This window comes from Thalassophryne amazonica, chromosome 2, assembly GCF_902500255.1.
Source record: "Thalassophryne amazonica chromosome 2, fThaAma1.1, whole genome shotgun sequence".
NCBI lineage: Eukaryota > Metazoa > Chordata > Actinopteri > Batrachoidiformes > Batrachoididae > Thalassophryne > Thalassophryne amazonica.
In genome coordinates, this window is record NC_047104.1 from 140,153,547 (window position 1) to 140,180,721 (window position 27,175).

The window sequence follows — 27,175 nt, forward strand, 5'->3', positions numbered from 1 at the left end:
AATGGCTGAAACGTATGAAAAATGTGGTACTAGTGGTAAAATGTATGAACATACTGCAAAATACTGTCATTAAACACAGTGATGAAACCCCTGCCACAGTTGTAATGTCACATATTGATGGTGTAAAAATACTGCAGAGGCTTTGAGGTACATTCTATACACTGACCCACACTACCGCTTGAGCTGTAAACATCGTAACAGCTCAAGCTAGATGTATTTTTATGCTATACACATAACGCTATACATGCCTCCCTTTGAACAAGCCCGAATATTAGAAATGTCAGTGCACTGTGCACATAACCCCATCTTGAGTTACCTCAGCCAGAAGACAGCCCAAGATGTAGAGTGACTGTCCCCACATGTGAGGGAGCTGCCCCAAAGCCACTCTGTCCACTGAGTGAGGATTGCTATACTCCTCTTCTACCTGCAACATACAAAATTTTCTCACATCTATGTGGTGGGGAGACATACCGATATAAGTAGATCACACAAATAAACTTAAAAAATAAAAAAAAATTGCTTAAAATTTGGTCAAACATTATAGCCCCTTAACACATAGTGCCAAGTATGGACAGTGTTCGGACAAAAACGGTGAAACAGCACGAAACAGTTCGAAATTAGCGCATGAAACATCACGCACGAAACATCGCGCTGACGGGCAGGTGTGCATGAACCCGGTACGAGAGCTCACCCACGCGCCGGTGTCCGTCGAGCAGGAACAGTGACAGGTGCACTACATGGAAGAAATGATGTGAAATGGAAGAAAAAAAAAAAAACAGCTGGTAGGTCTGGAACCACATTGCGCCACTTATGTGGAATAAATAAAAAACAGCCCATACCTGTGGGACCACATTGTGCTGCTTATGTGGAATAAAAAAAAAATAAAAAAAAACACACACACACCACCCAGGACACAAACTCACGCCTTTCAAAACCTCCGATTCCCAGTCAGAGACTTTACCACTGAGCTATGCAACTGTTCTTTGAAAGCTGCCTCATATCAGGAAGGACATGGAAATATTACAAAAAAAATTTAAATCCCACACCATATAAAAACACCACATTTATGAAGCGAGCAATCCAAATATGATCCATCCGTTTCTCTGGTGATAACCCATGGTCGCGGACATACAGCACTGTATGTGCTCGGATCATGTCCACATCTACTGGTAAGGTGCATCCAGTTGGCTGCGTGCGTGTTCTGCCCGACACACGCATCTTGTGGACGGTGCACCGCAGCATAAACACTGTGTCATGTGGAACAGAGCTCATGTGGGTGACGTGACGGTCAGATCGCCCGCTGCGTGTTCTGAGCTGACTGTCCGTTTCAACCTGAGGAGATGTCAGTGTCCGCTCCGTGTGCACGCTCGCTTGTTGCAGCCTGTCGCCACCATGGCGATATATGTTTTTATTTATGTCCACGTACATACAGCAGACATACACACACACACACACCTCACAGTGGACAGTTGTTAGTCCATAACTGTCCAAACACAGTAGATGTTTTCCAGCTGTGACGTCCAGAATGAAAGATCACCACAGCTGCTTCTGTCGGAAGCCACGCCTCCCATGAGTGGAGCGCACACACCCACGTGTTAGTGTGTGTTTGCAAAGTCACACTCGTGGGGAACTTAGACAAATTTCACAGCAGTACGACAGTGATTGTCTGCAGTCTGTTGTCGTGCCAAGAGTGAGACTGGCCGCACATTTTCTAAGTGCCATGTGAGCAGTGTTTGGTGTTTGTGCGTGTCACCTGGAATTTGGCCGGCACCTGCCGCGAGAGGATGCGATGGGTTCATACAGTGCACACTCTGTCTTTCAGGCGCTTGTGTGCGCAAATAGTTGTGGCCCACAGGGACAACATTACACGGTTTGCACACGATTCCTTGGTCATGCGCACTAAGTGTACACTTTGTCCAAACTTCACACTATGTATGAAACAACAAATTTGCAAATGTACAAATTTGCAAAGCTCAAGGTGAAGGTGTAAGATTTTGTTCTGTGCCAAGAACAAAAAGGTCAATTTAAAACTACTTAACTAGAGAAATCTGCACTTATAGCTTAGAGAATTCAGGTAAACACTATTTAAAAATTATTTGGATTAGATATAACTTTAATAATCCCTTGTAATCATTTCTCAATTTTATTAAACTCATTCCTGAGGTGCAATATCATAGTTTTCACTATTTCATTTTTCACATATGACATGAAAAATATGTCTGCCTTTTTGCCCCCCCCCACCCCCACCCCACCCACGCACCCACACTTTTCAAAATACCGGATACCTTGTCATGAGGTACAGCATAAAGTTCTGGCACCAGTTTGATGCCATTCTTGCCTCTGATCAAAATGCCTTCTAGCGCCTCACGATACTCCTGCACCTGTGCACAGCACATACTGACTTATTGTATGATGTCTATGATGTAACTGCAAATGCTATGACAGCATTTATGCAGTAGATACAACACATTTAGCACCATGTTTGTTCGCACTACCTGCACTTGGTCTTCAGTAAAGATACCATCCAAAATGAGGTATGTCCAAAACACAGGCCACTCACATTCAATGTTCTCAAAGAGCTTGAGCTCTGCAGGATCATAGTGTAGGCGAGTCGGATCCTAGGAGGTAAGCCACAGTTGATTTTTATGTTTTCTGTTATTCCTACTGAAGTTATGGTCTAAGAAAAATAAAATAAAAAAACATACAAATCATAAGAAATAGTCATGCATGAAGCACTTTAGTGTTCACTTAAAATGGAAATTAGAATTTATAGGAAAAAAGTCAAACACACATCACCAAGAGTGGGGTACTGTAATGAGGCTCTTTAATATTTATGTTCCTCCAGGCAGTGACCGGTCATTTCAAAAATATATATTTGAACTAATGATAACCAAAGGAAAAAAAGAAAAGAAAAATATCAAGGAATCTTAATATACAGTGGCAACTAACATTTGATTGAACCTAAAATTGGACTCATCAAATGGAAAATCTAATGTTAAAAACATGAATAAAAGAACTCAATGTATGAAACGGGTATTGCAGACGTGTGGAGAAAGTTAAATCTTAAGGGCACACTTTACATAACACTTCATAAAAAGAAAATTAAAATAATAATCATTGCTGGGATTTATTTTGAGAAACACAATAGTCTTTGCACCAATGCAAATCAGCTCAAAATTGATTTTATTGTTCTAGAGAACTGGGTGCATCATAAAATGTTATATTTTGGTCAAAATGTAAGCTAATCCAAATTTATTTTCATATCAAATTTCTTAGTTCAGCTATTCACAGTTTCTTGATATTCAACTAGGAGGCATAAAAAAATGAACTGAAAAAGAAATTTCAAAGTGTGCACACATAATAATAATAATTATTATAAGCTATTCAAAAAAAAAAAAAAAAAAAAAAAAAACAGAATCTCAACTTCTGACAGTAATAAAAGTATTCAAATACACTGATGTAATGTAACATGATACACTACGTTTTGGCAGCACCGCTAAAATACACAACTACTATAAACAGCGAAATGAAACATCATACCTCCCTCGGACAATGATGTCCATCCCTGATGAAGCGGCAGCAGCCGTAACGACCCTGTGAACATATAAGACGACAGTCATCTTTTTAAATCCTATCATAACTATTTGACATTCAAGTCATTAATACTTTACGCCTTTGGTTTATTATTATGTTTTGTACGTTTTTTTGTTTGTTTGTTTTTTACATTTGCTTTGTTTCAGGGTATAAGCATTAAAAAAAAAAAATTCCTTCTCAGATGTTTTATTGAACTGAACAGCACTGGTGGCTGAGGCAGATCCTAAGTGGGACAATTCTGATGTTCAGATTACTGATGTTTTATCTACATATATTGATGATGGATGTTACTTTTATATTTGCTGAAAGAAGGAATAAATAAATACACAACTGAAAAAATAAAAAGATGAGTCATCTGAAATGCTGTACTACATATACTTACACAGGGAAAGATGGAATAAGACATGGGGACTCAAGGAAGATGAAGTTGTTGAGACTGCAATATCCAATGAGGCATAACTATGTTGCCTAAACAGCCATCGTATAAACCGGATATTCGGACTCACCAGACAAAAGCCCCAATGTTTTTGTATGGTTTTGCATGAAATAAACACTATATATAACAGATTTTGTATAATGGATTTTCGCTCACATCAGACAAAATGTCCCATCCAATCACAATGTATTTCCATCAAAAACCCCTTGCATATACGTGACAGAGCAGTCTGGACATGCCCAGTAACAGAGGTATGAAATTAAGTTTCGAACTGACACTCACCGATTCGAGGGAAGTGGGCACCTCATTTCTGTGATTAAAAGACCGGCCTTCTTTTCTACACTGTAATATGGTGTCAGGTTTCACACATAACCCTGGGTGGGATGAACAAAAGAGCTTCAGATCACAGCCCTCTGCCTGGCTCTCCGGAACCTGACGCACTTGCTAAATTGGACGCCACAAAAGGCTCAGATTTGTCACTTTTCTGGTTTCAGTCCTTCCTCCTCCATCATATTTTAAGTTTTTGCAGTGTGCACGCTGACTTCATTTCGATCATGGATCAAATACATTTGGCAGAAAAGTCCACAAATATGCCCAAATTCACAACATGGAGTTGGAAAAAGACGCTCAAATGACCCGCAATTCATGGAGGAAATTGTACAGATTACCTTTGATTTAGAGGTTGATGATTGTATAAAGAAGCTCGTTGACAGGATAATTTAAGCCAGAGGAAGCCACTGTTCCTGCTGCAAACTGCACATAGACGTGACGGAGACCTTTAAAAGATTAACGTGCACATCAACATCACTGCCTGGCCATGGAATTACAGAGCTGCAGAAGCACAAATCGGCTTTATTCAGGATTTTATGGTACCACTCCACAGTGGACTTGACTCAACTAAATGTAATCCTTTTAATGCACATAATTTCCAACACTTACTTAAGGGAGACATTTATTTTTTTCAAAAGAAGTTTTGACCCATCATTAAATGAGCCAGGTTCCAATTCAGGATTCCCTGTAGATCATTCGGTGCCTCCTGACTGTAACTAATCCGTTACATACATATAACGGACTTCGACATTCACCGGTCAACCTGAATCCATTATATGCAAGTTTTCATATATATATATATATATATATATATATATATATATATATATATATATATATATATATATATATATATATATATATATATATATATATATATATATATATATATAAACACTCACCAGCCACTTTATTAACTACACCTGTTCAATTGCTTGTTAACAAATTGCTAATCAGCCAATCACATGACAGCAACTCAATGCATTTAGGCATCTAGACGTGGTGAAGACGACTTACTGAAGTTCAAACCAAGTAATCAGAATGGGTAAGAAAGCAGATTTAAGTGACTTTGAATGTGGCATGGTTGCTTCTGCAATGGGCTTGTCTGAGTGTTTCAGAAACTCTTGATCTAATGGGATTTTCATGCACAACCATCTCTAGCATTTAGAAGATATCCAGTTCCAGTGAGTGGCAGTTGTGTAGACAAAAATGCCTTGTTGACATCAGAGGTCAGATTACAATGGGCAGAAAGGTTGAATGTGCAACTGTGTGATGCCATCATGTCAAAATGGACCAACATCACTGTAAAACATTTCCGACACCTTGCTGAATCGATGTTATGAAGAATTAAGGCAAAAGTGGGTCCAATCCAGTATTAGCAAGGTGTACCTAATAAATTGGCTGGTGAGTATGTACACTGAACAAAAATATAAATGCAACACTTTTGTTTTTGCTCCCATTTTCCATGAGCTGATCTCAAAGACCTAAAACACTTTCTAAATACACTAAAGACCTAAGAGTATTTCTCTCAAATACTGTTCACATATTCTTTGCTTCTTTGCTTTTCCTGGAAAAGAAAATAGCCCATCCACACATCCATGGGTTTTCATAGCAGCATAGTATGTTGTCTATAGGACTGAATAAAAAGTAAAAGGCTGACATGACCATTTTTTAGCATTTACAAGGGTTCTGTGCCATGTGAATGAGTGTGACAACTGAAGTGAGTGACTTTCCACTCTGAATGAGCCCACAAACAGACCAAGGTGACTTGTCTGGGTTCTAGGATTGGCTGAGAAGCAAAGATCATCTAGATCATCTAGAACAGGGATTGAAACTAGAACTGATACTGTAGTTTCAAGAAGTGGTCAAATGACATCTGTAACATTCATTCACTGATTTATTAATAGAAACATGAAGCCATCAAAGTCACGGGGTTAAAGCTGCCGCCGCACACAGGGGCTCCATGGCTTCGAGACTTAAACAAGACTGATCTAACGCCTGTGCTTTTTGTATTTGGCTAGGGTTTATTTTTATTTACCAATAATGTTACTTCAAGAATGTGAAATATTTAAAACACTATTTTAGGGATAACTTGCCTTAAAACATTCTGCCTGCAGCAGTTCCACTGGGCAATTCTATGGTAATGGAATTACAACAGCAGCAAAATCTGGACATATGGCATCTAACCATCACAGATTAGCTCAGATTGTAATTCCGTTACCGTCGAATTGCCCATCTGGATGGTTAATCTCAAAATCCCATTGAAACAACCTTGCTTTACGTGTACACCTTAAAGGCATTTCATACTGTGCACGCAAATTCGGTGTGCATCACTCTACAGTGCATCTGGAAAGTATTCCTTTTGCCTCACTTTTTCCGCATTTTGTAATGTTACAGCCTTATTGCAAAATGGAGTAAATTCTTTTTTTTTTTTCCCCATCAAGATTCTACTCAACACCCCATAATGACAACATGAAACCAGTTTTGTTTTTTTGGCAAATTTCTCATTGGGGCTGCCAAAGTAGCAGAAATGTTTCTGTACCCTTCCCTAAATTTCCAGTCACCCCCTGTACCCCGAGTTCACATTGCTTCCATCTGGTCATAGATTTATGTCTAATAAATGTAAGACCAGTAGGTACAAGAACTCTTTTATTCCCACTATTAGATTTTTAAACACTATCACATGAGTGGTTTTTAACTAGGTTTTCTTATTATTGAGTTATTATGTTTACTGTGTGGTGTGTTTTCATGGTGAGTTTTTATGCCATATTTAAGATCATGTTATGTTTATGTATGTCCGAATGTGTTCTACGGCTGGCTGCACAACAAATTGCCCCTGGAGGCTAATAAAGTCTACTTGATACTTGATTTGTGCCTTGAGACAATCCTGTCTTGGAGAGAGGAGGCATGCATCATGTGTGCAGATGAGATGAGTTCATATCAGTCAGGTGAGTTTGTATAAGTGTCTGTCAGTGTGTGCATAATGTCTGAGACCCCCCCCCCCCCCCCCCCCCACACACACACACACACACCCCGCAGACAGGACATGACTCGCTGCCAGTAGAAAAAACAAAAACAAAACAGAGACTTTATTCTAAAAAAATTTTTTTTAACATTTTGCTGTGAACATATTTTATATTCTGTACTTAAATCACAGAGGTGCCAATAATTCTGATCAGGACTGTACCTGTAGTTTGCTTATGATCTGGGATTTGGTGATTGCCACTAGGTCAACATCTTCAACAGCAAAGGCAGGAAAGGAAATGACAGAGAGCAGGCCAGCATCAATCTCTTTGGAAGGAGAAGCTCGTGGCAGCATGGAGCATAGGATGGACTGTGGGGGGGGGGGTTACACACGACACAGAGTAGAGTAACCCCAGCAGAGATCAGATGACACGACACCACTACTGACAATGTCAGCGCTGGAGGTAAAGTGAGCCATACCTGACAGTGTTCCACTTCATCTGGCATAACATGGATTACAGATTTAGGCCCTCCGTGTGCACCAAAAAGATCCAGCTCATCAATGGCCTCCAGAGCTGCCTGCAAATAAGTGAACATGCATTTAATGTAAGATTCTTGGACACACCCAGGCTCACTTCTATTGTCGTGCATATTATAGATGTTGACAATAGTTGGAGAGTTGTGGTACTTATCTTCAGTACCTTGGCCATACCAACAGAGCTACCATTGAGCTCAGGAATGCCCTGGTTGGTCTTGTCACCTCTCTCCCACATTCCATAATCCTACAGGAGAAATAAAAAGCTCATGACAGCACTATCCTTTCTGATCTTCTCCTCTATCTAAACCCACATCTTTGACCAACACCTCTGTTTTCTCTGATACTTTACATATTTTAGCCTTCCACTTATGAAACTAGAGTATGAACTTGTTTTACGCATGTAGCATCAAGAAACTAAATGTGTTCAAGACATCCATACTCATGATTAGTCTAGCAGAGTCCTATCAACACCTACATAGTTTTATAATTATTACTAGTGCAGGACATGTACAAGAATAGTGTGACAGCGGTGAGATGCGCAGTCAGAATGACAGACTCATTCAAGGTGGAGGTGGGATTACACCAAGGATCAGCTCTGAGTCCTTTCTTGTTTGCAATGGTGATGGACAGGTTGACGGATGAGATCAGACAGGAGTCCCCATGGACTATGATGTTTGCAGATGACATTGTGATCTGTAGTGAGAGTAGAGAGCAAGTTGAGTCTAGTCTGGAGAAGTGGAGATATGCTTTGGAGAGAAGGGGAATGAAAGTCAGTAGAAGCAAGACTGAGTACATGTGTGTGAATGAGAGGGAGCCCAGTGGAATAGTGCAGTTACAAGGAGTAGAAGTGGTGAAAGTAGATGAGTTTAAATATTTGGGGTCAACTGTTCAAAGTAATGGAGAGTGTGGTAGAGAGGTGAAGAAGAGAGTGCAGGCAGGGTGGAGTGAGTGGAGAAAGGTGGCAGGAGTGATTTGTGACCGAAGAATATCAGCAAGGGTGAAGGGGAAAGTTTACAAAACAGTAGTGAGACAAGCTATGTTGTATGGTTTAGAGACAGTGGCACTAACAAAAAGACAGGAGGCAGAGCTGGAGGTGGCAGAGCTGAAGATGTTGAGATTCTCTTTGGGAGTGACAAGAATGGACAAGATTAGGAATGAACATATCAGAGGGACAGCTCAGGTGGGACGGTTTGGAGACAAAGTCAGAGAGGCGAGATTGAGATGGTTTGGACATGTGCAGAGGAGGGACCCAGTGTATATAGGGAGAAGGATGCTGAGGATGGAGCCACCAGGCAGGAGGAGAAGAGGGAGACCAAAGAGGAGGTTCATGGATGTGCTGAGAGAGGACATGCAGGTGGTTGGTGTGACAGAGGAAGATACAGAGGACAGGGTGAGATGGAAACGATTGATCTGCTGTGGCGACCCCTAACGGGAACAGCCGAAAGACAAAGAAGAAGATTGTTCAGAATTACTGCCAGAAATGTCTGCAACAAGATGTCAGGTCTGGAAACGTGTTGGTACAGCACATTTCCACATCCACTAGACCACAGGGTCATGAATAGGAGCCGCCTAGGCAGCCTTTTCTCACTTGTTGGGATCCTTAACACTGAGGTACCTGTGTGCTGGATCATGGCCAGAGAAACACACCACATGGCCAAATGTCTTAGGTGACATTCCCTCACAATGCAAGTGATACTCCTCATTTAAGTCTACTTAAGAAGTAACTGTGTGACACAAAGTAATTTCAGCAGTACCAGTAATTCTCCAAAGAGGCCTAGTAGCAAAGACATCCAGTTGTTGCCTTAAGACACTGGTTAGTGCCAAACACAATGCACAGTTAGACAGAAAACACCAAGACGCTACAGACTCGGACCTTTGTTCTCCTGCAAAGGCACAGATATTATCAAACACCTCTGTCTTGGACCTTATGACCCTGAATCCTTGGACCCTGAATCCTCACTCAGCTTCTCAACTGCTGCAATCAAAGTATCGCTTGATTCCATGATGATCATAGTATCATCTACAAAGTCAAGGTCAGTAAACATTTAATCACCAACAGAGGCACCTAACCCAATGGTTTCCACAACCCTACCCAACACCCAGTCCATGCAAGCACTGAACACAGCAGAAACCAAAATAACATTTCTAACAAATATCAGAATTTAGTGGGGAAGTGTCAGAGATTCTGCCCCTGTTCTGCACAGCACTCATAGTACCTGTATAAGGCCAGCTATGATGTCCAGCAACTTGTTGGGTATCCTACAAATTCAAAGAATGCTCCAGAGAAAAGCCTGGTCAAATTAATCAAATACTTTTGAAAATCAATATAGGCCACAAATAAGCACTGCTGGCAATTTCTATCTTCCAAAACACAGCATAAACAAAACAGTGCTGAATTTCTTATTTGTTCAAATTCCACAATCTAAATATCTGAACTATAATAATGTGAAAGTTAATAAATACGTAGTCCTTTGCAAGACCATTCCAATTACAAGAACTCGATAGACCATAAAGGCTAATGTATTGTCAGATTGCCATCAGCATTGTTATACTTTCTTGAACACAGTAACGTGATATGCACAGATTTGAAAAAGGCTGTAGTGCAAAAAGCTGCCCATTAGTACTTTGGCCGCTGGAGCCATCGTCCCACCTCCAAAAATGCTCCTTACCGCCACTTTGTAGGCAGCCTCTATGTAAAAGACCAAGTTCTGGATAAAGGCCACTTCATCCAGGTTTGAGATGATACGAAGACCTGAACAGTAATGAGACAAAATCATGTTCAACACTACATCTTGCTCACATATTGAATTCAAATGTGTGTGGGTGTGTATAAAAAGGGGAAAAAAGAAGGAGTTTATTAGTAAATGTGGACATGTAATTTGTCTTATTGCATGCCAGAGAGACAGAACTGGTGAATAGCGCCTGTGTATATTTGCTGTGATTATGTCATAGTTAGTACGTTCTACAGAGTCCAAAGGTGAAAATGCTGTGATTCTAAAGATTTTTTGCACGACTGTGACAATCATTATCTTTGAAGAACTGTACTACAAAAAAAAAAAAAAAAAAAAAAAAACTTTATTCTTTTAGAAATTTAGTAACTGGGGAAATTCAGCTTTACTAAAATGAAAACAATGAACACATATTCAATGTGTGAACACACACATGAATGAAAAGCTAATATAAACAATAATCTACTTCACTCTGCCTACCAGAGGCTGTCATCTGCGCCAACATCAGGAGATAAATAGAGGTAGCATCCACCTGTAGGTGGCCCCACTGGTCATCTCCTACCACTGTGGCACACGTCGGGGTGTGATATTTGGCATGCAGGCAATCCTTTGTACTCTGGGTCTGTTTGAACTTCTCCACCTTAGCCACCTGAAGATGCACAATAAATCAACAACACATGAACAGCTACAAAAAAAAAAAAACCCAGTTGTATCTCAAATTTAGGATGGAAACTCAGAGTGCTAAAGGACTGAAAGAAAGAAATACTTCAGACAAATCCTCATTCAGCTGCTCATTAAAGCAAGTACCTTCTGTATTTTCTGGAGGATAAGTTGAGGATTTTTTTGGGGGGGGGGGGGTCTCCTTTTGTTGTTTTTTTTTACTAGTTTGGGAGGTCCTGCGACATACTCGAGAAAATACAGTAATAATCAGCCAATCATATCTCAGAAAGTCAATTAATTTCAACATGTACAGTAGACATAGTGAAGAGGGTGTGCTGATTTAAGTGACTGAGTCAATGTGGCGTGACTGTTGATGCCAGACAGAGTGGTTTGAGTGTTTCAGAGACTGCTGTCCTTGTGAGATTGTCAAGCACAACACTCTGTAGAGTCTCCACAGAATGGTCCAAAAAATTAATAATAATAATAATAATAATAATAATAATACAATGAGTAGAGGTTCCCTGAGTGAAAATTCCTTGTTGACAGCAGAGGACAGAGAAAATGGTCAGATTGGTTCAAGCTCATAGAAAGTAAACAGTAACTCAAATAACCACCATCTCCAGACAAGGTATGCAGAAAAGCATCTGTGAACCCAAAACATGTGGAACCCTGAAGCAGATGGGCTACAGCATTTTTTTTTTTTTTTTTTGCCAGCTTGCACTCGGCCGAGACGGACGCACTTATCTCTTCTCCCTCCCTCCTTATCTTTCCTGCTTCTGCGGCGTGTTGTCTGTGAGGCTGCAGCTTTGTTCTTCTGGAAAATGACAAAAATGGATCTGTTAAAGTGGTCTTTGAACGCAATTGACATTATTTTTTCTACAAGACATTCGGGGGCGGAGGACCCGACCTGTCCTGCCGGGACACATTTGATGGGTACGTGATGGACTCGTGGAGGAGATGGCAGGTCATGTGCCTTTACATGCTTTCTGTGGAGGACGTCGAAGATGTGTATATATTTGGCTTGGTGGTGACCGGCTTTCTGCTGTGTGGAGCGGGCATGGCGCTGGTTTACCGGAAAATCAAGAAAGTGGAGGCAGCTTTGATTGGGCCGTCCAGACTGCCCTACATGACTGATTCGATTGGGAAGGCAGTGGCTGCGCAGTCGGCGGGTGTTAACCGCACGCTGGAAAACATCTCGGGCAGGATTGCAGCTCTGGACACCCGCTTTGACCGTCTGTAAAGACCACATTCTACATTCAGATGCATTGAGAGCCACTCCATTCTCGTAACTGTGGAATCTTTTAGGCGTCTGCTAATCTGGATATTCATTTGGCCTCCCCAAAACACAGCTGCACTCCAAGGCCGCTATGATAAAAAACCTCCTCAAGAAGATCAACACTTAAGCCTCACTCCCCTGGTCATCCCCCTCCCTTCAGCTTCTCCAGCTCTGACATTGACTGTGGACAGTGGACTGCTCAGGGCTGAGCCCCTCCCCCTCCAGGATTGTCGGACAAGGCCGTTGACGGCGCCAAATAGGCTTCCTCCGGAGTGTTCTGATAAACTGGACCTTCAAATCTCGGTTGTCGTCCTGCGTCTTTGTTTGTCTGTGTGATTATTGTTTTTCTGTGCTGATGGGGGGTTTTTTCCTCATTGCTGCTGTGTAATGCAGCGGCTATGAGGGTTTTTTTCTCTCCTTTTTCCCTCGTGTGTGCTTTGTTTTAATATGTGTTTATGTACCGGGCCGGCCTATGTGTGTTGTGTGTCGTTTGTTATGGGTCGGTCTTGGTTTGCTCAGCCCTGCTGTTGACCAAGGCAGGGATGTACATCTGGAGCTGGTCCCCGGGCGCCTAATGGCGACTTCTGCTCCTACTGGCAATTAGGATGGGTTAAATGCAGTAGACACATTTCATTGTGCAGGGAACATGTTCTTTTGTGCATATGACAATAAAATTCATTTGAATCCTTGAATCCTTTTGAGCAGCAGGAGACAACACTGGGTGGTAGAGAAGCTTGAATCTTCAACTGGACTGGGTTGCTTGACGCGAGGACGTTTCGCTTCAAATCGCAGAAGCTTCCTCAGCTAAAATTCTTGCTCTGGAAGTCTGACTTCTGTCTGACTCTTGTAGAGAAGAATAAAACAGAAGCCAACAAAAGCTGGAGTTTTAAACCTAACCAGACCCCTCCTAATGAGAGGCAGACTGCTATAGGCTAGTGACTAAACAATAGCTCTAATTAGCAACTATTGTGCTGTAGTTAGCACACCTAATGGCAGGACAGCTGTCCCTCCAATGATGGGATGGATGCCTTTCTGATGGCTCCCTTGATGACGTGAATGACTCATTACCATGAACAAAAGACTGAAACTCCTTTGACCTGAGTACCCCATTGTAAACAGGGGATAAAGTGTGTCTCAGACCCCCTCCCCGGTTAAGGCTGGGTTTCAAACGTTTCACAAAGAATGCCTCCTTGACCCCTCTCTCAAACCATTTCTTCTCTCTGGCTAATATTTTAAGTTAAAATATTAGAATATTAGAAACGTTTGAAACCCAGCCCTACACAGAAACAGCACTGGGTGCCACTCCTGTCAGCTAAGAACAATTAGAGAGAACTTTATTGATCCCTTGGGAAAACTCCCTCAGGGAAATTGAGGTTCCAGCAGCATTGTATAGCAGCACATAGGGTAAGAAGTACACAGAGTATCAACAGTGAATGCAAAAAAGAAAAACAGGTTGCAACATAAATACCAGACATACTGGTTTATTGGCTATTACTGTTCCTCTCCTTCCCATCCCGTCTTCCTGTTACTCCTCCTCCCCCTGAGTGAGGAGTTGTATAGTCTGATGGCCTGAAGGATAACATTGTTTATCCACTCTGTTGGTCCTGCACTTGGGAAGGAGCAGTCTGTAGCTGAAGAGGCTCCTGTGGTTGTTGACGACGGTGTACAGAGGGTGACTGGCATTGTCCATAATGTCCAGCAGTTTGTCCAACGTTCTCTTCTCTGCCACCATCATCAGAGAGTCCAGCTTCATGCCGCCTGATCACTTTGTCCAGCCTGGCTGTATCTCTGTATCTTTCTTGGATGTGTTGTCCCCCCCCCCCCAGTACACCATGGTGTATGAGAGGACACTGGCTACTACAGACTGGTAGAACATCCACAGGAGTTTCCTGCAGATGTTAAATGACCGATTTCTAAAGAATCTTTTTTTTTTTAAACTTAAAAATATTTTAATTACAAGTTTTCTAATGTAAGAAACATTTTTTAACTTCAAAATGTACAGTAATCAAATTAACCTTGAGGTAAAAAAAAAACAAACAAATGTAAGGATTTTATTCAGAAAACTGCAGTGTATGCACATTTCTGCACTCTGTTGTCTTTTGTGTTTTGGCCTGATGCCACATTTCTATTTCATGCGCGAAGCTATGTCACAGCCTGCAGTGCTGAAAGCTGGAATGGGCACACTCCCAATGCACACTCCCGGCATTGGGAGGTCTGTGGAAGATAGTGTAGTGAGAAGCAGATCCTTTAAAAGTACAGGCACCGAAACAGATCTGAAATTTTTCTCTCCCCACCTTCCGTATGTTTTTAAGACCCTGTTTGAGCTATGTGACATTAAAAGGCCCATAATATAATCTCTGCAAATAATTAGCATGAGCACAAAAATTCTTTACCTGTCTCATCATGCACTGTAGAAGCCCTTGCATCAGTTTCACCACACTCTACAAAAACAAACCAAAAAAAAAAAATCATATCAGTGAAACATATCAACAAAAAGATTTTTAAAAAGCCACTGCATCAAAGTCAACGCATGTTCATGAAACGGTGTCAAAAGAAGAAAAACTAATATCCTGTCCTTGTGGTCAAGATAACTTGATAATATCCTTCAGTACAATTCATTTCATATTTTCCTCAATGTGCAGAGATTAACAACAACATTAAGTTATACTAAAAGATATTTCAGATTTGTAAAAACAGAACAGGAGTAGGAGAGACAGAGATCTATACTTGATAAATGTGTTAAAGATACTCACCTACGGAACAGTGTCCAACACATGCTACAAGTCCAACAGACACGCAAATTAATGACATGACTAAAATGAGAGTAATACCAAAAAAAAGTTTTTTTTTTTTTTTTAAATTGTATGCACTTTCTGAAACTAGTTAAGCTGGTCAACACTTCATTTCCTATTTGCAAATTAATCACTGTTTCAAGTATTTAGCCAAATTAAGTGTGCAACAAACAAGTTAGAATATATTTGCAGACTTCTATCATTCTTTATATAATATTCTACAACCCAGCTACAATTCTCAGAGCAGTGTAACAGTCAGGCTGTTTAGACTGCTCTGAAAATGCTGTCCGACATTTCCAAATGCACTGACACATCTGGAATGTGGGTCAAATTTTCATTCAGACTCATTCAACCTATAGTGTGATGGGGATATTAGCCTTGCGCTTCGAAGCATTTCTGGAAAAATCCTTGTATACTGCCCTGCGATACACTGACATCCTACCAAGGTGTACAATGTCTCTCACTCAATTGCTGCTGGGATAGGCTCCAGCCCCCCCCCCCCCCCCCCCCCCCCCGGCCCTTAACTGGAATAAGAGGGTATAGAAAGTGAATGAACAAATGAATGAATCTAAGGATATTCCAGTAGTTTGATTATTTGTGCTATGCACCCTCATAGACAAAAAAAAAAAAAAAAAAACACAAGATGAAAATATTTCTTTGAGTATTAGGTTATTTTAATCAGCACAGCTATATCTGGCATCTTCACTAGCAAAAGAGCATAATAAACCATGTACACTTAAAGATGAAAACGGTAAGTGAGCTGAATTTTACAACACCTTTCTGTCTGAGAACAAGACTTTTTATATAACAGCTGAGTGGATCCTTGTCATTTGATTGGTGGCTTGCAGTGGTGGGCACAGCTAACCAAAAAGTTAGCTTCGATAACTGGTAATCAGCTAACTGAAAAGTTATCTTTTTTAACGCTAAACTGATAAACTGTCTAAAAGCTTATCGGAAGCTACAGGTTACCGATAACTTTAAATTTTGCCTCCCGTACGCTCTCAGCTACTAAGAAGCTGATTTCGAGTTTAAACACCCCCAAAGCTTCTGATAGAACCAATAGCAATGACAAACCCAAACAGCCAATGAGCCAGTGCTTGTCTTTGTGCGCTCTGCCCCCTGCTGTAGGAAAACGTCATTTACCCTTACAGGATACAGTGGTCCCGCAATGAGGCAGAGGTCTTGAAATGGAAAGCAGGTTTGAATTATGGTTTTGCTTTAAAAATAAAATTATTCCAGACAGAATAACTACATTAATGTAACCTCTTAAAATGTACAAAGTGATATATAACACATATCTGTTAATTTTAAAATAATGCACTAATTCTGAAGATTTGAACATTAACACACAGATCCCCAAAGGGGATTATGGGTAACTAAGCCTCCACTCATACTGATTGGTTGATTCATTCATATGTAACGTGTTGATGTTTACAAATAAATGTGCTTTTGTAAAATGTCATTTTTTTCATTTGTATAAAAAAAAAGACAGAAATTTTCAAGATCCCACTAGACAGCACCTAAGCGCATGCGTGATGACATCACAACTCTATCCGGTTAGGGAGACAAGGTTTCTTTCAATAACAAGAACTGTCAAAAAACTTCTCGTGTGTTGGAGTTGTGTGGCGATAGGAATCGCCTTTTGAATGCTTGAATAACGATGTCAGTCACACAAAGAAATCAAATAATAGTGAAAACATGTTCGGTGCGGTGTCATAACGCATCAATCAGTCGCTCCGTGAGGCGTCATAACAGCCGATCAGTTAGCGGCTCGGTGCGGTGTTATAACAGATCAATCAGTCGCTCCGTGCGGTGTCATAACAGCCGATCAGTTAGCGGCTCGGTGCGGTGTTATAACAGATCAATCAGTCGCTCCGTGCGGTGTCATAACATCAAGCCTGGTTCTTATGGCAAGATAATTAGGCCGATATCGGACCCGATCTTCCCCTTCCAGCAATCTTAAGGACGCCCCGACAATCGTGATAACGCTAAATATAATCTTATCAGATATTCCTGCCATGTGTGGTGTGTTAAGAAGGACGTGAGGAGCTAAATGTGACATGCAGCCAATCAGAAAGCAAGGTGTCTGACCTGGGAATGTTCATGTGTGAAACCCGTTTGTGTGTGTTGTTTTTACCATGTGGCTGACACCACACACACTATACAACTAAACCTGTCAGATCTATGATTTGTTTTTATCTCCACATGTGTGTGGTCTCTCAGGTTTTGGATACCTACAGATAATTTTAAAATCCTGCGGTCAACAACACTGTGATACAACCGGTCGCCAGTAGATGGCAGTGTTCTATGCATTTTGGCACCAGTTTTATCACACGGCCTAAATCACAATTTCGGCTTTTGGACAAGCAACCTGGACTTCTTCTGGCATTTTTACATAAAACAAACACAATAACGTCTATGAACCCAAAGAATATATTCACGAGAGTTTTAGGCACAATATACAAAGAGTTTAATGCTGTTGTCCATGTGGAGCCTGATCAGAGCGTATCAAATGCATTTCTCCTGTCATGAACTTTTACCCATAATGCACTGTGCACACACCATGTCCACACTAAAACCTTCAAAATTAGTGCGTTACTTTAAAACTAAAACATATATCTGATATTTTCACTTTATAAAACTTCAAACGTGACATTAATTTAAATAACTTGTCCGAAATTAGTTTGGTTAAAATTCTAACCATAAGTTAAAACTCTATGCCTCTGGATGACTTGGGTGACATTGCCATCGTATTGGTATGGGGTCAAAAGAAATGAGTTTTTTTCTTTTTTTATGACCAGTTCTCTTTTGCCTGCACAGGACAGAGTGGTTTCTTCTAGAACCAGCTCTTCTCTGTTTGTAGAGGACAGAACTGCACTGCATTTCTTCTAGTACAAAAAACAAACAAATCCACTACGCTGTAAGCCATCTGGAGTTATGAAGAACTGTTAGGATGAAAAGCTGGACAAATTTGTGACGTGATTTTTCGCTGGACTGAGGAAGTACACAAAGTCTCTCTTTTTGTTTTTGCTGTTTTTGGAAGTACATAAAGTCATTGCATGGCATCACAGACTGCACTGTCTCAATTTTGGACTCAGATTAAAAATTCATGTTGGATTGTTAAGTACCGGTGGAACACCAAAATGTAAGCCTGTTTTCTGTCATTTATAAATTAATAAAATATCAAATGACAAGGATGTATTTTAACCATTATATAAAACAAATGAATATTTAATTAGGTGAAAACTGGAATGTTCCATTCAACTCGTCTTTGCGTCGCTGAATGGAACATTCCATCTTTCACCTCATGAAATATTTGTACCATTGAACTCAAACATTTATTTGTATAATAATGTCTGCCATTAAACAGTGTGTACAAACATGTAGGTACGCACGTGACCTAAATATGGCGTCCACCGATGTGGCTGTATCAACTGCGCCTGGCTTGCGAGACTTTCCAGGCAGTAGTGCTGAGTTCACGCTTCGAGGAATGCATTCATTTTGTGACAATCGGACATCTCCCTATTTGATGACATAGATGAAATACCCCCCTGCAACTTTGTTTTTAAATGGTATTCCTGTGACGAGTAGACGCTAGGAAATTCTGTGAAAAACTAAATTGAAAAATTGCGTTGAAAACATTTGCTGTTAAAAGATCAGTTTTCAAATAATATAGAACATTTAATTCATGTGATTATGTACTTTTCTGTGAGGTTTGGTGGTGATCAAAGCCTTCGCATGCATATTTTTATGATCCGCAAAACCAGTGTCAAGCCAGCAAGATGGCAGACATGGCGAAATAGATCATTTTTTAGCTTGGAAACTACTTTCAGAAAACAATGTTTATATGGTGGATCGTTGTAAACCACACATGTAAATGAGATAATAATTAGGTTTGTCAGAGTTCCATCATTTTGAAATGTAAACAATGAGACACTTGTCACAGCTTTCTGGTGTTTTTTCCCTTAACCCTCTGGGGCAGACGCCGTCGTATACGATGGTTAAGACCAAGCTTTACTAAATTATAAATAACTTTTGAATGATATGAGACAGAAACTTACTTTTTTTTGCTGAAAAGTTAACTCCGGACTTTCGAGTCAGCCATCGGCCATTTTTGAACTCCTCATAGAAGCTGCGTGATGACGTGCGCAATGTGAGTGTCCAATCGGAATTGGCTCACCGTCACATGGTTTTCCAAAATGCAATCGTACGGCAGATTTACCTCACGTGAAAAGCCAAAGATCGTTTTCAGGAGTGATATGTTACTAGTTGGCCTGTTTGAATAGCCCCCTGGGTGCTCCAATCAATCAATCAACTTTTTTCTTCTATAGCGCCAAATCACAACAAACAGTTGCCCCAAGGCGCTCCATATTGTAAGGCAAGGCCATACAATAATTATGAAAAACCCCAACGGTCAAAACGACCCCCTATGAGTAAGCACTTGGCAACAGTGGGAAGGAAAAACTCCCTTTTAACAGGAAGAAACCTCCAGCAGAACCAGGCTCAGGGAGGGGCAGTCTTCTGCTGAGACTGGTTGGGGCTGAGGGAAAAAAACAGGAAAAAGACATGCCGTGAAGGGGGGCAGAGATCGATCACTAATGATTAAATGCAGAGTGATGCATACGGAGCAAAAAGAGAAAGAAACAGTGCATCATAGGAACCCCCCCACAATCTACGTCTAAAGCAGCATAACCAAGGGATGGTCCAGGGTCACCCGATCCAGCCCTAACTATAAGCCTTAGCGAAAAGGAAAGTTTTAAGCCTAATCTTAAAAGTAGAGAGGGTATCTGTCTCCCTGATCTGAATTGGGAGCTGGTTCCACAGGAGAGGAGCCTGAAAGCTGAAGGCTCTGCCTCCCATTCTACTCTTACAAACCCTAGGAACTACAAGTAAGCCCGCAGTCTGAGAGCGAAGCGCTCTAATGGGGTAATATGGTACTACGAGGTCCCTAAGATAAGATGGGACCTGATTATTCAAAACCTTATAAGTAAGAAGAAGAATTTTAAATTCTATTCTAGAATTAACAGGAAGCCAATGAAGAGAGGCCAACACGGGTGAGATATGCTCTCTCCTGCTAGTCCCCGTCAGTACTCTAGCTGCAGCATTCTGAACCAACTGAAGGCTTTTTAGGAAACTTTTAGGACAACCTGATAATAATGAATTACAATAGTCCAGCCTAGAGGAAATAAATGCATGAATTAGTTTTTCAGCATCACTCTGAGACAAGACCTTTCTGATTTTAGAGATATTGCGTAAATGCAAAAGGCAGTCCTACATATTTGTTTAATATGCGCTTTGAATGACATATCCTGATCAAAAATGACTCCAAGATTTCTCACAGTATTACTAGAGATCAGGGAAATGCCATCCAGAGTAACGATCTGGTTAGACACCATGTTTCTAAGATTTGTGGGGCCAAGTACAATAACTTCAGTTTTATCTGAGTTTAAAAGCAGGAAATTAGAGGTCATCCATGTCTTTATGTCTGTAAGACAATCCTGCAGTTTAGCTAATTGGTGTACTCCAATGAGTACATACTATTAGTACATATACTCAGTGCGCCCTGCGCCATTACGCACAGCGATCAGTGAAAGCAGGAGCACACGGAGAGCCTCTGATGACAATCTCATGTACTCAAACAAAGAGTGTGTAACTATCAGGACTGCTCCACGAGTTTGCATGTGAATATTACTGGATAACTCTGTTGCTTTCTCTGCGTAAAGCACTGTTTACCATATCAATGGACAACAAAACGCATAGACCATTTTGTATATATTGTTCAAAATGTGCATTTGTGTTTATTGTTTGAACCTTTTTGTTATACAGCCTTTCACACAAGACCTCAAATTACCTTTTTAAATTGTCAAAACAGTTGTTTATTATAGTTTGCTGTGTGTTTTGAATAAATGTGTGTGGAAAATTATTTTTCGCTTTATTTTTTTCCTTGCCTATTTTTGATTGTAAACCTTTATTACACTTATAAAACACAACAAAAACATATATATTCTGTCCTGGAAAAAAAAGAGACATAAAACTTAATTGTGGGATGCAGGGAGAGCTGTTAACAGCAATAATAAAACATTTATGCCAGGCGAGTGAACTGTCCAAAAAATGCCCTCAGACCCCAGAAGGTTAAACACACAGACATAAATTACCAATATCTTCTGACCTTCAAATGCTCCTACCTTTCTTTATATGTGGCATAGAACAAATATTTAAACACCATTTTTAAAAAGTCTCTATGGGCTCTTTACAATTTTTTTTATCACGTACCTAAAAAATGCTGTGCAAGATGCTGGTCTGCACAGCAGGAACAACTTACCATTAATAATCTTACTCAAGAACACTTTGTCCCACAGACAGGACAAGCACAAGGGATCAACCAAATGGAAGACAACCTTATCTGTGTCTGTGACAAACCTGCTCCAATTCGTAAGCCTTTGCCTTGTCTTCATCCCGGTCTGCGTTCTTGCGGTAGGCCATGCCCAGCCCCCACACAGCCAGGACACTGTACACATTGTCCCTCACCCAGGCGTCCTTCATTTTGCTGCTGGCAGGCAGAAGCCCTGTCACCGGGTTCTGAAACACACAACACACATCCCATCATGATCAGTCCCAAGTGCTGCCTGCGCCTCAGATAAGGTGCATAGTTTTCCAGTCCACTACGATACAGCAGCTGAACTTTACTCAAATCTATCAGCACAGACAGCCTACGTACTAAGTGCAACGTAAAGAAAAGATCTGGTTTCAAAAACAGTCACTTTTTAAGGGAAAACTGCAGGCGGGATAATGTTTTTGTTTGCGTGTGGACTCACCTGGTGGCACAGGATCGTCTCTTGGACCAGCCTGGCATAACCGTCCAGCCTCACCCCGGAGTTACTGCGGCTCCTCATCCTCACGCTTCAACAAACCGTTACACAGTCTGTGCACATGGCTTTACAGCGCGTACAGCCGTTTAACTCGGGTAAACCTCCCACGGAGCCATTCTTCTGGTGGCTCGGATGCGCTGCGTTAAGGTAGCTGTGCTAGCAAAGTAGCATCCGGCTGTCGGTGCCGACAAAATATATAAAGTCTAGGATAAACGCCCAAAGCATTTACAAGCTGTACATATACACAACTGGTATGTGATGTACAACATTAAGGCCCTGTAACTGGATACGCCGAATTCACTTACGGAGTACATACATGTAAATAAAACGACTGCGCTGCCATCAAGGAGGAAAAAACTCGACTGTCTCGGTTATTTCATTAATTGTCGATAGGGGGCAACAAATGATCTCTGTTTCTGTGCAGGACCTTGAAATAAATACCTGTTTACATATTTGGAGGTTTCTGTAAAAATCATTATTTATGCTTTCTTTCCGATTTTGATAAGCTGCAAATGCACAACAAACCTTTTTTCTCAATTATCCAGGAGCGTAGGTAGAATTTTTTGGGCAGGTGGTGCTGTGATCAGTGTAACTTCACACAATGGTAGCACACCAATGAAATAATAATAATTTATATATATACACACACACATACATACAATTATTACTTTATTATTTTTTAAATTATTTTAATTTATTATTATCATTATAAAAATATAATAGGGGTGGTGGCCAAGTGGTTAATGTACTTGGTTTCAGTGCGGAAGGTTCCCAGTTCGAATCCCACCCCTACCACATTTCTCCATGTAATGTGGAGTTGCGTAAGGAAGGGCATCCGGCGTAAAACTTGTGCCAATTCAACATGCAGATCCAGTTTGGATTTGCTGTGGCGACTCCGAGTACAAAAAACAAGGGAGCAGCCGAAGGGACTTACTATTATTTAGAAAAATATAATTTTTATTAATTTTATTAATTTTATATATATATATATATATATATATATGTTGTTGTTGTTGTCAGTTTCCTCGCTTGCGAGGATAGTGGGACGGCCTTTTCTTTTTTTTTTTTGTTTATTTTCTACAAGCCCTCTGGTGGCTGAAAAGTCCGATGCGGGATGCACAAGACCTGTTACACTTGGGGCAAATGAACACTTGAGTAGGCTGGGCTTGTGCTGCTGCCCGCTCTTTCTGTCTTTGACGCTTCTGGCGTGAGGCCTCACTTCTTTCTGCCTCAAACATCAGGCTGGCGGATTTGATGCTGGAACGCCAGCTGAGTCTATCTGTAGCTAGATGCTGCCATGACTGATGCTGAATGCCTGCAAGGGAGAGCCATTTCTTCAGCTGGTCCTTATAGCGCTTTTGGGGGCCCCATGGTTTCGTCTCTCTTCCTTGAGCTCGCCAAAGAGAATTAATTTCGGCATGCGTGTATCATCCATCCTGGATACGTGACCTGCCCAATGAAGCTGTTGTTTGAGTATAATAGACTCCATGCTGGGCAATTTGGCTCTGGTAATGATGTCCTCATTTGAGACGTAGTCCTGTCACTTGATCCCGAAGATGTTTCGGAGACAACGCTGATGAAAGCGTTCCAGTAATCTGATCTGCTGGTGATACAGAACCCAGGTTTCAGCTCCATACAGGAGGGTAGGGACCGCAGTGGCTCTGTAGACCTGCACTTTTGTGGAAAGGCGCAGTGCATGATTCTGCCAGACTTTCTTTGAGAGTCGACCAAAAGAACTGCTGGCCTTGGCAAGGCGACTGGCTAGGTCCTTGGCAACAGATGCGTCGTTTGAGATAACACTACCGAGATACGTGAAGTGCTCTACTGCATTCAGACTGGTACCCTCGATGTTGATTTGGGGTGGGGTATATGCTGTATGGGGGACCGGTTGATATAGCACTTCTGTCTTTCTCAGGCTGATGGTGAGACCGAAGGCTCTTGCTGCTTCAGCAAAACAGTTGACAATGTGCTGCAAGGCTTGCTCCGTATGGGCGACGAGGGCGCAGTCATCTGCGAAGAGCAGCTCCATGATTAGCTGTTCTGTGATCTTAGTGTGGGACAGAAGGCGCCGCAAGTTAAACAGACTTCCGTCGGTTCTGAAGCGGATATAGATGCTGTTTGTCAAGTCTTCTTTGGCCTCACAAAGCATCATGCTGAAGAAGATGGAGAACAGAGTGGGAGCGAGGATGCAACCTTGTTTGACGCCATTTGAGATGGGGAAGCTGCCGGACAGAGTCCCGTTGTACTTCACTTGTCCCATCTGGCCTTCATGCAGCTGGCGGATGATGGTGAGGAGCTTTGGAGGGCAGCCAAGGCGTGCAAGAATCTTCCACAAACCCTCACGACTGACTGTGTCAAAAGCCTTGGTTAGGCCTATGAAGGCTGCATAAAGGGCCATGTAGATATATATATATATATATATATATATATATATATATATATATATATATATATATATATATCCCACTTAGAAATCATGGAGGGGTCTGAAATTTTCATCTTAGGTGCATGTCCACTGTGAGACATAATCTAAAAAAAAAAAAATCCGGAAATCACAATGTACGTATGATTTTTTTTTAATAATTTATTTGTATGTTACTGCTGCAAATAAGTATTTGAACACCTACCAACCAGCAATTATTCTGGCTCACACAGACCTGTTCATTTTTCTTTAAGAAGCCCTCTTATTCTGCACTCTTTACCTGTATTAATTGCACCTGTTTGAACTTGTTACCTGTGTAAAAGACACCTGTTCACACACACAATCAATCACGCTCCAACTTGTCCACCATAGCCAAGACCAAAGAGCTGTCTAAGGACACCAGGGACAAAACTGTAGACCTGCACAAGGCTGGGATGGACTACAGGACAACAGGCAAGCAGCTTGGTAGAAGACAACAACTGTTAGGATTATTTATTAGAAAGTAGAAGAAACACAAGATGACTGTCGATCTCCCTCAGTCTGGGATTCCACGCAAGATCTCACTTTGTGGGGTAAGGATGATTCTGAGAAAGCTCAGAACTACACAGGAGGACCTGGTCAATGACCTGAAGAGAGCTGGGACCACAGTCACAAAGATTACATTAGTAACACATGATGCTGTCATGGTTTAAAATCCTGCAGGGCAGCTAGGTCCACCTGCTCAAGCCAGCACACGTCCAGGCCCGTTTGAGTTCACCAGTGACCATCTGGATGATCCAGAGGAGACATGGGAGAAGGTCATGTGGTCAGATGAGACCAGAATAGAGCTTTTAGGAATCAACTCCACTTACCATGTTTAGAGGATGAGAACAACCTCAAGAAAACCATCCCAACCGTGAAGCATGGGGGTGGAAACATCATACTCTGGGGGTGCTCTTCTGCAAAGGGGACAGGACGACTGCACCGTATTGAAGGGAGGATGGATGGGGTCATGTATTGTGAGATTTTGGCAAACAACCTCCTTCCCTCAGTAAGAGCATTGAAGATGGGTCATCGCTGGGTCTTCCAGCATGACAATGACCCCAAACACACAGCCAGGGCAACTAAGGAGGGGCTCTGTAAGAAGCATTTCAAGGTCCTGGAGTGGCCTGGCCAGTCTCCAGACCTGAACTCAATAGAAAATCTTTGGAGGGAGCTGTAACTCCAAACCTGAAAGATTTGGAGAAGATCTGTATGGAGGAGTGGACCAAAATTCCTGCTGCAGTGTGAAAACCTGGTGAAAAACTACAGGAAACGTTTAATCTCTGTAATTGCAAACAAAGGCTACTGTACCAAATATTAACATTGACAGAATCACCTCAAAATCTCTCATCAGCTGTTAAAATTTTCACTGAAAACCAGCTTAATTTTTCGAACCGTGTCCACTTCGATGTGTCTCACAGGTTTAGAAAAAATTTTGATCAAACAAAGCGCCAGTCTCTCAGCAACTTCTCAGACAAAGGAATTCCGACGAGGGGCTGGACGACTCCTCCCACAAGGAGTGCTCACAGGCGAATGACGTCACCGACAGGCGTGGAAAAACTCACGCATGCGCACGAGGGTTCAAGCATGTCTGACGTAAAAACATATGAATGAAATCCATATAGTTTTTGAAAAAAATAAAAAGGACCTATACTTTACGGACAGACCTCGTACATGGATGGTGTGACAGTGGTGAGACGCTCAGTAGGAATGACAGATGCATTCATGGTGAAGGTGGGATTACATCAAGGATGGGCTCTGACCACAGTCACACTGTGCTTGTGATTGAGACTTTTAGCTTTAATTAAAATAAAAATGTTGCAATAACCAATTAGGATTTACAATTATTTTCATACCCAGTCCCTCAATTTTCATGAATAGTTGAACAAGCTAAATGTTATGATTTTTAGAGGCACTTTAGACAAATCACAGGATGGCCACATGAATATCTCCAAGTCACCAAATATGTTTTGGACTTCATTTGCATCAAATATTAATTTCAATTTATTTTCATTTATATAGCGCCAAATCACAACAAAGTTGCCTCAAAGCGCTTCACACAGGTAAGGTCTAACCTTACCAACCCCCAGAGCAACAGTGGTAAGGAAAAACTCCCTCTGAGGAAGAAACCTCAAGCAGACCAGACTCAAAGGGGTGACCCTCTGCTTGGGCCATGCTACAAAGATATTAGAAACACAAACAGTATTCGCCCTATTGACGTTTCAAATCCCGCAAAACTTCGAAAAGGTCGCCGCGCTGCGAGATCTCAGTAACATTGAGAACTGCATTGAGACAACCGCAATGAAGTTAGTTTAAAGTTGGATATTCACTCCAGTTAAACCTCTTCTTCACTACGGCTACAGTGCGAGTCTGAGCAAGCCACTAAAACATTTCAAGTGCACCGGTATGTCAGACTTTACAGTAAACACACGGAGATAGAAGACGGCAACGGCGTGTACCAACTTCCTGTTTTCAAAATAAAAATGTGGGATCTTCAGAAGGTTGAGCTAAAATGCTAATATTTACACATAACAATTAATAAAA

General features: G+C 41.3%; 1 protein-coding gene across 4 annotated transcripts in view; it reads right to left on the reverse strand.

Moving 5' to 3' along the window:
* Nucleotides 1-22,507, reverse strand: part of phka2 (phosphorylase kinase, alpha 2 (liver)) — a 72,417-nt gene extending 49,910 nt beyond the window's left edge. For all 4 annotated transcript variants that reach the window (XM_034194783.1, XM_034194781.1, XM_034194778.1 and 1 more), the window contains exons 1-12: nt 22,135-22,507; nt 21,740-21,898; nt 14,921-14,968; nt 11,072-11,240; nt 10,532-10,614; nt 8,026-8,106; nt 7,805-7,903; nt 7,548-7,694; nt 3,541-3,594; nt 2,496-2,618; nt 2,286-2,381; nt 317-424 (exon numbers count right to left, since the gene is read on the reverse strand). In XM_034194783.1, the coding sequence (XP_034050674.1) occupies nt 317-424; nt 2,286-2,381; nt 2,496-2,618; nt 3,541-3,594; nt 7,548-7,694; nt 7,805-7,903; nt 8,026-8,106; nt 10,532-10,614; nt 11,072-11,240; nt 14,921-14,968; nt 21,740-21,898; nt 22,135-22,212 (1,245 nt within the window). In that variant the 5' untranslated portion in view covers nt 22,213-22,507. The remainder of the gene's footprint in view (nt 1-316; nt 425-2,285; nt 2,382-2,495; nt 2,619-3,540; nt 3,595-7,547; nt 7,695-7,804; nt 7,904-8,025; nt 8,107-10,531; nt 10,615-11,071; nt 11,241-14,920; nt 14,969-21,739; nt 21,899-22,134) is intronic.
* Nucleotides 22,508-27,175: the final 4,668 nt, after the last annotated feature.